The 13,839-nt window shown below is 40.1% G+C and overlaps 1 protein-coding gene across 1 annotated transcript in view; it reads left to right on the forward strand.

Annotated features, from left to right (window-relative positions):
* The window catches only part of CUL3 (cullin 3), a 59,060-nt gene that overhangs the window by 36,328 nt on the left and 8,893 nt on the right, over window positions 1-13,839 (forward strand). The window contains exons 9-10 of the mRNA XM_087725481.1: window positions 125-295; window positions 1,301-1,408. Of these exons, the coding sequence (XP_087581607.1) occupies window positions 125-295; window positions 1,301-1,408 (279 nt within the window). The remainder of the gene's footprint in view (window positions 1-124; window positions 296-1,300; window positions 1,409-13,839) is intronic.

The following is a 13,839-nucleotide window of genomic DNA, read 5'->3' on the forward strand; positions in this document are numbered from 1 at the left end:
TGGCTTTTCAATCCCTGCCTAAATAAACAGCAAGATAATTTAGTTTTGAGAAATATTTTCTATAAAAATTATACTTTGACTATTCTAATAATTAATATATTATCTATTGTTTTTATCTTTATAGCTAACAGAGCAAGAGGTGGAAACTATATTGGACAAGGCGATGGTTTTGTTTAGATTTATGCAAGAAAAAGATGTATTTGAGCGATATTATAAGCAGCACTTAGCAAGGAGGCTTCTGACAAACAAGAGTGTTTCAGATGACTCAGAGAAAAATATGATATCTAAGCTAAAGGTAAGAGCAGTGTAACAATTTCTCAGTGACTTTTCCATTTAGCTTTAATTTTATGATAACATCTATTGAGTGGGATAAATTAAAATGTAATTAGTTATTTCAGTTAATTGTAAGTGTTATACACTATTAAGCAAGCTATATTTAGTTGAAACATTTTGTTTTTGTCAGCAAAGAATTATTAAGCCATTGTGGTGGAGTGGCTCCAAGTTCAAATCCATTTTCAGCCATGAAATCTCAATGCATTGTACTAGTCACACTCTCTCAGTTCAGCTTACCTCTTATTGTGGGTAGTCTTTATATAAGCCCATGTGCACTCCAGTAAAAATGAAGAATATAAATCAAATATCAATACTACATTAAAAATCTGAAGCTGATAAAATTAATATATTTACTTCCTATGAATGTTGAATATGCATTTACACTGGAAAGATGAGAAATATTGCAAGAGTAGTCATAGTAAACTATTGAGGGAATCCTAGTGGATAGGGAAGTATTTTTTCTTCAAGCTGCAAGTAACCTCCGTATCCATAGGCCATGTTTCCGCCCCTAAAAATAACCCTCAAAAATCCTACTCCATCCCACAACCATAAAAAATTACATTCCTGCTTTTAGTATGTGTTTGAATTAATATGTACCTGCAATGATATTTTAAGGATGATTTATCCTTTTAAAGGGCAAAGTGAATAGTTAATACATTAATTTAGAGAGATTTAATGGGAATATTCCCAATCTCAATTCCATGTTGAATTTTAAAAGATTGGAATAGTACATTCTTATTTTCAGTAAAATTTATTAGAATAATTAGATGTCTGATAATCAAGGTATAAATTAGCGTAATTGCCTGTTGATATTTACTGCTAATTAATTAGTGCCTGGAACCAAATAGAATGTGTTATTTTTTCATAACTCTCTTAAATTTACTTAAATATTTATATTGACATTCTAAATAACCTAAGAGGTTTCTCTCTGTTTAAATAATGTTATAAATAATTCTTTCTTTTGCAGACTGAATGTGGATGTCAATTCACATCAAAATTAGAAGGAATGTTCAGGGACATGAGCATCTCAAACACAACAATGGATGAATTTAGGCAACATCTACAGGCCACAGGGGTAAGATGCAAATTTTTGACTTATTTTAGGGATTCACAGACTTTTTGACCTGGTGATCACATTTCAAATTTTGAGAAGAAGGTGTCTGAGCCTTTGTCAGGGTGGCCCTGCTAAGACATAGCAAATAATTTATTGGGGGAAAAAATCTTAAGAAATCTTGCAAAGGAATTTCTGCAACCACTGGGTATAAAAAGTGCATAATTTATATAGCAAAATCAAAATGTTTATTTTAGTGCCTTTCTTTTTGCCTGAGCTATGCAATAGGCTGGAGAGCCCTCTATTTTGGGCATGCGGCTGGAGTTCCAATTATATCTTATTTTGTGACAGATTTAATACTAGATTACTTTCCTCTGACTGTATGAGAAGGGTCTCTTAACAACTATTTTGCAGAATGGCTACTCTAAGTGAGGGGCAGGCACATTTCAGAGCACCAGTTTCCAGGAATATATATACCAGTGACTGTGAATTTTTTTGGCACTGAATGCCAAAACCGAAATGTGTGTGCATGCATGTGCATGTGCGCGCACACGCCGGAAACCCAAAGACCAGCTGGCTGGCGTGCATGCACACCAGCCACCTGGTCTTACGTGCACCAGAACACCGGAAATCCGAAGACCAGCTAGCTGGCGCACACATATCTGTTTTTGGGCTGTTTTTCAGGACAAAAATGGCCCGAGAAATGGCCTGAAAAACAGCCCAGAAACCAAAAGAGCAGAGAGGGCTCTGCTTACCACCTCTGGCACATGTGCCATAGGTTTGCCATCACAGCTGTATACTATTCTATATATTTGGTACTTCTATCATAAATACTTATCTTTCTGAACAGGTACATTTCAAAACTAGGCTCTGTGCTGTGGCCATATATTTCATATAATCCCCCCAATGTGTGGTAATTCTGGAACTTGTCTTTTTCTGGATCCAGATGTTGATTTATTGAACTTGCTTGCTTGTATGTTTTTTTTTTTTTAACAAATAACTGAAGGCAATGAAGTCAAAATAAAAAAAATGAATTTGGCAGGTATAGGAGTTTGGATTTTTTTTAGTTCTTTTTTTAAAATTCAAGATTTTTTATTTTTTAATAATAATTATACATATTATAGGAACAAAGCATTGTCCAGGTCTTTTCTTTTACACCCTCTCATTTACATAGTCCAAATTACATCATAGTTTTTTTGCACTTTCAGCCAATTTATTCTCTTCTATTATTTTCATCTTTCTTAATATGTAAACAATATCTACAATTGCCCCTTCAAAGTTACACCAAATTTTCATTTCTTGTTTTCTCCATTTATATATTTTACTATAAGCAACATATATCTTCTAATTCAATTTAAACATGGAGAACATTTCTTTCAATTTTTCTACCATTAACAATATACTATAATTTCTTTATTTCTTAATTTATTACATAGCAACAACAATCTTACTACTATTCTCTGTGATCTACTAATGTATCTCTTTTCCACTTTCTTTCTCTTTTAACCATTTTCTCTTGGGCTCTCAAAAATTCCACTTTTAATTCTTTTTCTTCTCCCCCTTTCTCCTAATTTCTTCTCTTTCTTTTTCCTATTTTTGTGGTTATTGTATCTTTTCTTCAGAGCATTTACATTTATTATTCTAGTAACTTTCCCCAGGGATTTCCCTGTTCTCCTCCCTTCCTTACTGTTTTGTGGTTTCTTTTGGGGGGGATCGCCCCCCTTTATCTGCTTTTTCTTTGTGATTGTGAATCTCAGTGAAATCTTCTATCTGCATTTTATTTTCATTTTTTCTTTCTTCCACATTATCTTTCTATACCTCATTTATGCCCTCTTTCATCCCCTCTTCTCCTATTTCTTTTTCTGTATGTTCCCTTTGATTTTCTGGCTTTCTTTTTACCAATTAACGTTTCACACGCACTTTTCAGCATCCCAAATAATTTATCATACATCCAATCTCCATTATACAAGTTTAACTATTTTAACAGATTTTTAAATTTTTGGGTTATGCCATACTTAACTGCAAATTTGGGAGCTTCCAAATTCTAGTACTCAATTTTAAAATTAGTCCAGTCTAGTCCAAATTGGAGTTTTCTTTCTCTTCCACAGCTATAGATAGTTGTAGTCAAAACAATGTTGCAGAAACAGATACTCCTTAACAAATCTTAACGGTTTCAAAATATCTTTTCTCCATAGTGAGGGGGGAGGAGTATCCAGATTGGGTTGACCTTGTCCTCTCATGATTGGATTGAGTCAGATAAGCTCTTTGGGCTACGCCCCTTGGCCACCAGGAAGACCCAGTTATCGACTCAATCCACTCAGTGGAGGTTGTACCATTCTGGATCTCCAGCAAATTGCAAGAATTAAAAGGAAAAAATATTTGGACCCGACGAATTTTGCCTCCCTGTACCGCGCAGCCTCCTCCTGCAAGGACTGGACTGCCACAAGCCCCCTGGGGTGGTACACTGGCTAGTGAGTGAGACGGAGTCATTCAGTGAGGGCTTTGCCGGGCAAGCAGGAGGAGAGGGCATAAGACTCCTGGAGGCAAGCCCTTGCCGCAGAGGCTCCTCGGGAGCAGGAGTGCTCCCACGCTCCCCTCAGGGGTTGAGCGACGAACCGCGGCTTGTTAAAACACCCAGGAGGGCTGGCAGCAATCACGAGAGAACAAGGTGAGAGCCGGAGAGGCTCAGAAAGAGCTGTGGGAGGCAGGAGGGGGGTGAGAGAGAGAGCCCTCAGCGGCAGCCTGCAAAAGCACAAGCCATTTCCATGTGCTCCAGCAAAGAGGAGCTGTTTGAATTTCGAGCCGGGGGCCATTTTAAAACCACGTGGTCCAAGATGGCGGCCCCCAGGAGCTCAGAGGAGGCCGGCAGGAGCCGAGCTCTCAGCCCTGCAGCAACAACCACCACTGGAGGCTCTGAGGAGCCCTTAAAAAGGTTAGAGACCATCGCAGAGGCATTAGCCAAGGGTGGGGGAGGCAAGCAAAGACCAAAAGGAGGCATATCTCCATCAAGGATTAAAGAGGCAGGCTGTGGATCAATCCCCCCCCCCCCCCCAAGCCTACCTCCAAGTAGGAAAGGCAGAGGCATCTGCCATAAGGCCAGCAGCAGTAAGAAATCCCCCCCCTCGGAACCTGAGGAAAGATTACCAGGTTTCTCTTCATCTGGCAGGGGGCAGCAGGGCCCCCTCCTTCCAGGTGAGGATTCCCTTTGGCTTTGTCATCCTGTGTTCGGCAACCTTGCTATCACGATCTATGCAAGCCCTATTCGATCCCTTTTCTGAGTGCCTGACTAGCCTCTTCCCTTTAAAGAAAAAACTTCCCCTTTAAGAAAGAGAAAAGGGGGGGGGCAGAAGGCTCTCAGCAATCTGCTGTTAACAGCAGGAGGCCACAGGTGAGAGCGGCAACTCTTAGTAGCACAAGCTGTTTTTTCAAAGCCCTGAGGGCAAGCATATTGTATTTGCCCCGCAGAGCCATTTCAAAAGGGGGAGGAGAGGTCCCACGTGGCCCAAGATGGTGGCCCCCTGCAGCTGGGGGGACACAGGCAGGAATTAGTCCCCGCTTCTAAAGCAGGCAGCCCTGCTGGAGGGACAGAAGAGCCTTCAATCAGGTTAGAGATTACCCCTGAAGGCCCATCCAGGGATGGGGGCGACTAGGCAAAGAGCAAAATACAATGCAATACAATACTATACAATACAATAGCAGAGTTGGAAGGGACCTTGGAGGTCCTTTAGTCCAACCCCCTGCTTACACAGGAAACCCTACACCACTTCAGACAAAGGGCTATCCAACATCTCCTTAAAGACTTCCAGTGTTGGGGCATTCACAACTTCTGGAGGAAAATTCTGCTCCACTGATTAATTGTTCTAACTGTCAGGAAATTCCTCTTCAGTTCTAAGTTGCTTCTCTCCTTGATTAGTTTCCACCCATTGCTTCTTGTTCTACACTCAGGTACCTTGGAGAATAGCTTGACTTCCTCTTCTTTGTGGCAACCCCTGAGATATTGGAAGACTGCTATCATGTCTCCTCTAGTCCTTCTTTTCATTCAACTAGACATACCCAGTTCCTGCAACTGTTCCTCATATGTTTTAGCCTCCAGTTCCCTAATCATTTTTGTTGCTCTTCTCTGCACTATTTCTAGAGTCTCCACATCTTTTCTACATCGTGGTGACAAAAACTGAATGCAGTATTTCAAGCGTGGCCTTACAAAGGCCTTATAAAGTGGTATTAACACTTCACGTGATCTGGATTCTATCCCTCTGTTTATGCAGCCTAGAACTGTGTTGGCCTTTTTGGCAGCTGCTGCACACTGCTGGCCCATATTTAAAGGGTTGTCCACTAGGACTCCAAGACCCCTTTCACAGTTACTACTGGGAGCAAGGTATACTGTACCTGTGCATTTCGTTTTTGTTGTCTAAACGTAGAACCTTACTTCTTTAAAGTTCATTTTATTAGATAGTGCCCAATGTTCAAGTGTATCAAGATCCTTCTGTATCTTTAGCCTGTATTCTGAAGTGTTGGCTATTCCGGCCAGCTTGGGGGTCATCCGCAAATTTGATGAGTTTCCCCACCGATCAGCATTTAACAAACAGAGAGGTAACAGTCATTCTGGCTCCAGCTTATGACTGCTTGAGGTAACAGCAACAGTGGTTACATTTGCAGCAATACTTAAAGAAACAGTACTACTATCATGGCTTATATATTGCTAACCCAACTGTTAGCGTACATACCTAACACCCTCATCCAAATCATAGATGAAGATGTTGAAGAGTACTGGGCCCAAAACAGCCTTGGGGTACTCCACTGCATACTTCCCTCCATGAAGAGTCAGTTCCATGGAGGACTACACGTTGAGTACGGTTGGTCAACCAGTTACAAATCCATCTGGTGTGGTGCTGTCTAACCCACATTCTTTTACTTTATCTAGTAGTAGATTATGGTCTACCTTATCAAAGGACTTACTGAAGTTCAAGTAAACTATATCAACAGCATTCCTCTGGTCCACTAGTTTTGTCACTTTATCAAAGAATGCAATAAGATTAGTCTGGCATGATCTGTTTTTGACAAACCCATGTTGGCTTTTGGCCTTTGATCTATTTTTCTCCCTTTTCTGAAGATGGGAACCACATCAGCATCCTGGTAGTTCCCCGGTGCCCCAGGATCTCTGAAAGATATAGTTCAGTTGTTCAGAGATCTCATCTGCCATTTCCTTCAGACCCGTGGGGTGTAATCCGGTCCTGGTGATTTGAACTCGTCTAGGGTAGACAGGTGCTCACTTACCAGTTTCTTCCCTATTTCAACTGGTGTTCCTAATCTGATTTTTGTGGTGCTGCGTTTGACAGGTTGGACTGTTTTATCCCTTTGTGTAAAGACAGATGCCAAACATGAGTTGAATAGTTCTGCTTTCCCTCTGCTGCGTGTCACCCTCTGGCCACTTTCTCCCAGCAATGGACCAATGGCCCCTTAACCTTTTTTCTTGTTTTTTTACATGTTGGAAGATGCCTTTTTTGTTATTTTTTATTTTTGTACCTTTGTGGCAAGCCTTTCTTCATTGTGAGCCTTAGCTTCCCTCTCTTCATCTTTACATGCATTCTAGTGGCTGACCAGTGAACTGCGTCTGTGTCTACATTCAAGAAAATTTCTGAGCTAATCCTAGTCATAGAATCATAGCACCCTTCTAGTCAGGGAAACAGGGTCAGACAGGCCGGTCCCCATGCCAGAACCCACCATAAGCTCAGAATGGGATGTCCGACTATGAGAAATCGCAGAAGCACCTCAGATAGCCTATGATCTTAGACAGCATTCGCTGAGGGCAGAACATATAGAGGGATGGAGAACATCAGAGCCGACTGGCTCAGCCGGACCGAGGTGGACAATTTGGAGTGGAAGCTGCAGCCAGCAATCTTCGAGGAGCTGGCAGAGTGCTTCGGACGCCCGGAGGTCGACTTATTCGCCACTCCCCCAACGCTCAGCTCCCAAGGTTCTTCTCCAGGTACCGGACATGGGGGGCAGAAGAGGCAGACGCTCTGCGAAGCCCCTGGCCCAGGGGTCTTCTGTATGCCTTTCCGCCCTTACCCCTGATTCCCAGGGTCATACAGAAAATCCTTCGGGAGGGGGCAGAAATGGTTCTGTTGGCCCCTCACTGGCCCCGGAGGCCGTGGCTTGCAGACCTCCAGTCGCTTTCAGTTGGGAGCTCCCGGAGAATCCCCCAGGAGAGGATATCCCTCAGCCAGGGGTTGTGGGAGCACCCAGACTCTCAATGGCTCCAGTTGACCGCTTGGCGCTTGAACGGAGCATCCTGAGGAAAGATCTCTTCTCCGCCAAGGTGATACAGACTATCCAGGCCGCCCGCAGACCCTCCACGGAGCGCATTTACGGCTCCACATGGCGGGCCTTTTCCACAGGGTGTAACTCCCAGGGGTGCGATCCACTCCAGGCTACGGTGTCATAAGTTCTGGACTTCCTCCAGGGGGGCCTGGACAGAGGGTTAGCTCCCAACACGATTAGGAGACAGGTTTCAGCCATCTCATCAGTCTCTGTGTGGCAGGAACCCGAGTTGGACTCACCACCCCATGGTCAGACAATCCCTCAAGGGGGGCTTCCAATCTCAAACCACCCACAGTACATAGGTACCCTTCCTGGGACTTACACAGGATATCGGACGCTCTAACAGGCGCTCTGAATGATTTCTCTTAAGCTCCTGACTCTTAAGGTGGCTTTACTGGTGGCCATCACATCCGCCAGGCGGATATCCGAGCTGCAGCTGCTGTCCACCAGGGAGGATCTCTGTGTGTTCCACCAAGACAGAGTGGTGTTACTGTTGGATCCGTCCTTCATCCCTAAGCTGTACTCCTGTTTCCATCGAGCACAGGAACTGATCTTGCCCAACTTCTGTCCAGATCCTTCTCATCCATTAGAGGAGAAGTGGCACACTCTGGACGTAAGGAGGGTCCTGAAGATCTACCTCAGGAGAACCAGGCGAAGCAGGAAATCTGAAGCCCTCTTTGTTTCCTTCCAACCAGGGTCCCTGGGAAACAAGGTAACTTTCACCACAATAGGCAGGTGGCTGCGAACCTGCATAGTCACTGCTTACCAATCGCAGGGTCTGCAGACACCAAGTCATATCACAGCTCATTCCACGCATAGCGCAGCCACCTCCACGGCCTGGGCCACGCAGGCATCCTTGGCCGATATCTGCAGGGCAGCCACGTGGGCTTCTTCCTCTCCCTTTGTTAGGAACCATAAACTGGGCTCTTTTGACTCGGCAGAAGGCTCATTTGGCCACACGGTGTTGCAGGTGGTCCACAGGGCGGGGGCCACGCCTCAACAGGCATGAGTTGGGGGCATGTGGCCTCAGGGTTCTCCCTCCCTAGGGACGTGTAGGTTTTGGTACATCCCAATCTGGATACTCCTCCCCGCTCACTATGGAGAAAGGGCATTGGTACTTACCTGATACGCGTCTTCTCATAGTGGGGGGAGAAGTATCCAGCCCCTCCCTGACTGTTTGTATGACTAAGAGTTATGTTAATTGTTTATAAAAGTTATATAAATATTGATGTTGAATACAATAAAAGCTAAGAACAGAATTAAGAGTCTGGAGTGAATGGTACAACGAGTCGGATAGAGTTCTTCGCCAATAACTGGGTGGCCAAGGGACGTAGCCTAAAGAGCTTATCTGACTCAATCCAATCATGAGAGGACAAGGTCAACCCAATCTGGATACTCCTCCCCCCCCCACTATGAGAAGTGGCGTATCAGGTAAGTACCAACACCCTTTCTTGTAGCCAAGGTCACACTTAACAGCTGCAGTCTCACGTTTTCTTTTTTCCCCCTCTTTCATTCACTGGTGTAGTACTTTCTGCTCTCCACTAGATGGCTCTTTCCAAACCGCAAATACAATCCAACAGCTGAATGTCAATAGCTGTCAAAAACACATTAAATCCACAAAAAAATAAAATAAGGAGAAAAAGGATTTCCCCCTGGGCTATTTTTGTGGTTAGTTAATTTCTTCACTTACAAACTGCAGAAAACAAAATCCTCTGAGACTATGGTGTTTTAACCTCCACTGCCTCTTTTTTCTTCAATAAAATTCCACGAAAGCCAGTTAGCCGCTAATTCTGCTCCGGGGCCCTTTTTTAAGATCAAAATCAATTTTTCTTTTTCTCTTTGAGTTGATCAATCATTCACCCAGTTTTCCCACTCTGTTCCAACACAGCTCCAGCACAAAAAACTTAGTCTGGATGTCTCAGTTTTGTAGCGATCATTTAATTATGGTCACTGCCAGTTTGAAGGGCTTTTCTCTGACCTACCAAGGAACTGCCTGTTCCTCTTGGTCGTCCGAGTCATCTCTTCTTCTTTTCCTCCGTCCCTCAGGACAGGTTTTGGTCTGAACTCCAAACAGCGGTTTGTCTGACTAGATTTCCATGGGGCTCAGCAGAGCCTGCTTTTTTCCAGCCGATCTTGCCACAATGCTTCCAGCTTCTCCCTCCCCCCCCCCTCAATCTTGTAGACTTTGCCAATTGATAAGTATTCTGGGATCTTCTCAGATGGACTGTATGTTTATTATTTCCCACAGGTTTTCAATGAAAATTCCCACCCAATTTTTTCAGCTTTATAACTCATTTGAAAAAGTAAGAGTAAAAAAAGAACTGAAAGCTGACAGCAGTAGTGTTTTGGAAAGCTGTTATTTCTACAAAAGGAAGTGATACAACTACTTGTAATAAGGTTCCAGAATTTGCTATACACCCTTTTTTTAAAAAGCAGATATCTAAAAAAACAACCAGACACACACATCCCAAAATAAACTCTTGTGTGTAAAATAATTGCTAGAATCTCTTACCATGGACAAAGAACTGTGTTCTTTTCTGCATTCTTATAAATTTGGGGGTACAGTCTGCATAAGTAACAGCTGCAGATTTCACACCTTTAAGTTTAATAAATAATAAAGTGGACATGCAACATACAGCAGGGGTCACCAACCTTTCAGAACTCAGGAACTACTAAATTCATAATTTTAAATCCCATGGACTACTAATATGATTTTTTTTAAAGATAAATAGTATTTAGTACAATATAAAAAATGCAAATATTTTTCTGCGGACCACCAAAATTTTCTCATGGCCCACCGGCTGGTGACTACTGACATACAGTATGTCTATTCTTCAATACATTTTATGAACAGAGGAGCAATAAGTATATTTTTTTCTCTAGAGAATATTTATTATTCCTTACGTCTCAGAAAGAATAATGATATGTATTCTGAAATATTTTTAGCATTTATATGAACCGGATTTGTCAATATTTGGGGAAGACTATTTACATCTCTAAGAATCAAAACACTTCTCTTTTCAATTCCAAAATGTGATTGGGAGAAGAATTCATACAGTTTCATTTATCATTTGAAGCATAAATTGAAGCAAGTATTCCTTTCTAATATTCAATTGAGTTGGGGAGCTCAACCACCTACATTGTGCACATCTGCTTTGACCTGGAAGCTCTGCAGCAGAGTATGCGTCTCCAGTTTGGGGCACAACTGCTCACACAAAACAAGTTAATATTGCTGTCAATGAAGCAGTATGCTTAGTTACAGGTTGTCTGAAGCCTACGCTTATTTTTGGCCAGCAACAAAGCCAAGGAGTTGACTACATTATGGCAGTTTAAAGTTTGATCTAGACAGGCAAGAAGTTGAATTTTGAATAGTAAACACACCCTTTTCTCATGTTGAATTTGTTTTTTCAGATTCACTGATAAATTTCTAGCACCAATGACTAGTTCATTTTTTCTCATTTGTTCAAGACCATAAATTTTTGATCAAAATATTTGCATTCTAATAAAATTAACGTCATTTCTTTAAATATATATTTCTTGGAGCTATATATTTCTTTTCCGTTTTCTGTTTTCAAGATAAATCTTTATTTTTTGTGAAATGGATTATTCATTACTAGTTTTCAGCTGAATATGTGAAGAAAGATTTGCTGCCTAATACAGTTTTTGTTCTTAAGCTTGCTCTTTTGTTGCCTTAACTGTTATTCTTATGGACTTATATATTCTATTGGCACCTCCATTAAGTATACAAAGACTTTTTTGCCAATTGTGATGACTTTCTGATAAAATGGCTTACCTGCATCTGGTCTTTCTTTCTTGCAAAGTATACAGACATAAAAATCTATTTATTTTCTTTCTCACTATATCTGGGAGAACTTCAGTGTACTGTTCATTAGATTATTCTGAAATTTTTGAATTTGTAGTGATATATGCTGATAAATGTTGTATTTTTCTTTCTAAGTTTTCTTTTCTAAAATCTTCAGGTATTCTTTAAATGACTTTAAGTCATTTCTATACAGGCCTATTCCTGCTATTTAGTCTAGCATCAATAATACCTTTAAATGCTCTGTTCTCGAGATAATTCTTGATGTCCTGTTTGCATATTCTGTCTTGTTTTGTTCAAATTTAGCCATAGATAAACATCTGACATAGTCTTATTTTGTATTTGTAAACAATTTCAGTTAAATAATGTTTTCAAAATTAAAGACATTTTGTTTAATTTTATACTTTATAAAAGTTATGCCATTCTATTAAGTTGGATTTACTAAAACATTCATCTTGAGCAGGGCCTCCTAAATTATTGTGTACAGTTGTATCCCTTAAAACACACAAGACAACACCAATTCTTTTCTCAGAAAATGTCTTCACCACTTTGATCCTGAAATAACTGTACTTTTGCCCTAAAAAATAAAATATGAATAATATAATTCTTTAAAGATAATAAAAGTACTAAGAAGTTCCCCTTGAGAATTAAATTCTAAAATTGGAGGATAACAAAACTAAGTGTTGTTTCCCTGTTGTGATGCTTACCTAATTTCCACAGAAATGATAACTTGAAAAAGAATTTGGGTGAAAATCCCAGCTACTGGCTAGATTCAGACAGCTTTATATGTCTGAATCCTTCAGACATATTCCTTTCCTATATGTATTAGAGGTTTAAAGATCAAAAATAGCACTTTGACTAGCATGCCCATGAAAAACCTGGTTCTCTAAGAACTAATTTTCAAAGTAATACTCTGTTCTTCTCATAACTGCCTGCAATATATTCTCAACCAGCTAACATTTTTAAAGAATACATAAATAATAGAACTGGATTCAATATTCTGTTTGTTTAATCCTTGTTATGGTTGTATTCAAGGTGTTGCACACATCTAAAGAAAAACTGCAAAATTTATCATAACACCACCACGATCTATTTCTACATTTATCTTCCTGCATAGGAAATCAATATCCATGCATCTGCTTCTTTAGAAGATACAAAGGAAAATACAATGTATTAATAGGCTTAAAAAAGTTAATAACAAAATTACTTATTTTATTAATAATAAAAGCAAAGTAAATCATTCTGGCAAACAGAATGAAAATTCTTTGTCTAAATCCTTATTATTTTTCAATTACCATTAAACCAATCCCACATTATTGTTATTGCTCCATCTTTTCTTCTCGGATTTGAGTGTGTTTCAGAGTCCCTGGAACAAGCTCTAAAAATACAGTTCAATACTAAATGCCAATTTAAAATAACTATGCACTTTTCCTTTGAGACCCTATAATTGGAATACGGCTTAAATCTCTTTAAGAAAGATTCAGGTGGAAGAATGATTCATATCAATAAAGAGAATATTTGTAACAGAGTTGAAATGAGGGGTCCTTGCTCCTCTCTTAGATTAGTTGCTTTCTTGCAGACATTTCATCCAAACTAGGTAACATTATCAGTGCTATATCAGGGCTATCATGTGAATAATTCATATGTTCGATACATATGATTTACCAACCATGTTTAAATCATGGTACACTGATGAACCCATTTTTAAAAATCAGATTTATTTTAAAATAAATATCTCAGTTTATTGTGATTAATAATAGCTTGGAGTGACCTTATATTTGCTGTGTGTGACTTTTTCAATGTACATTATGTCATTCGTTTCTCCCTTTTCCAATGCTTGCAATTTGGGGTCCTTACATTTTTTCCTTTACACTGTTTCTCTAAATACTTAGAAATGAATGCTGCTGCCATTTGCTTTACAAGACAAAGGAATATGTTGGTCAATATTACAACCACATACATATATTTAAAATGATATTCTTTGAACTAAGCTAGAATAACCAACTCAAAATCTGAATAATATTAAATTAGAATTGGATCAACTGAGAAATAAGATTCTCCAGAAACAAAATTGTGAGACTGAAGGCTATATTTCCATAGTATCCATAGTATCGTTATGTATTAATGGTCCCAAGACTTGTTATCTTGTAAAGTCAAAATAAATAAGAAACCAGATACGAAAGTCCCATAATCCTGTAATTCTACAATTGAAAGCAGTACATAATTCTAGGAAGAGAAATCCATTTCTGTTAGTCCAGTGCTTCATTCTAAAAATCACTTGTTGCATATTGGATTCTACTAAAGAAATGCTTGC

The sequence above is a fragment of the Thamnophis sirtalis genome, unplaced genomic scaffold (genome assembly GCF_051295495.1).
Source record: "Thamnophis sirtalis isolate CommonGarterSnake01/CBP01778 unplaced genomic scaffold, rThaSir2_p1.2 scaffold_11, whole genome shotgun sequence".
Lineage (NCBI taxonomy): Eukaryota > Metazoa > Chordata > Lepidosauria > Squamata > Natricidae > Thamnophis > Thamnophis sirtalis.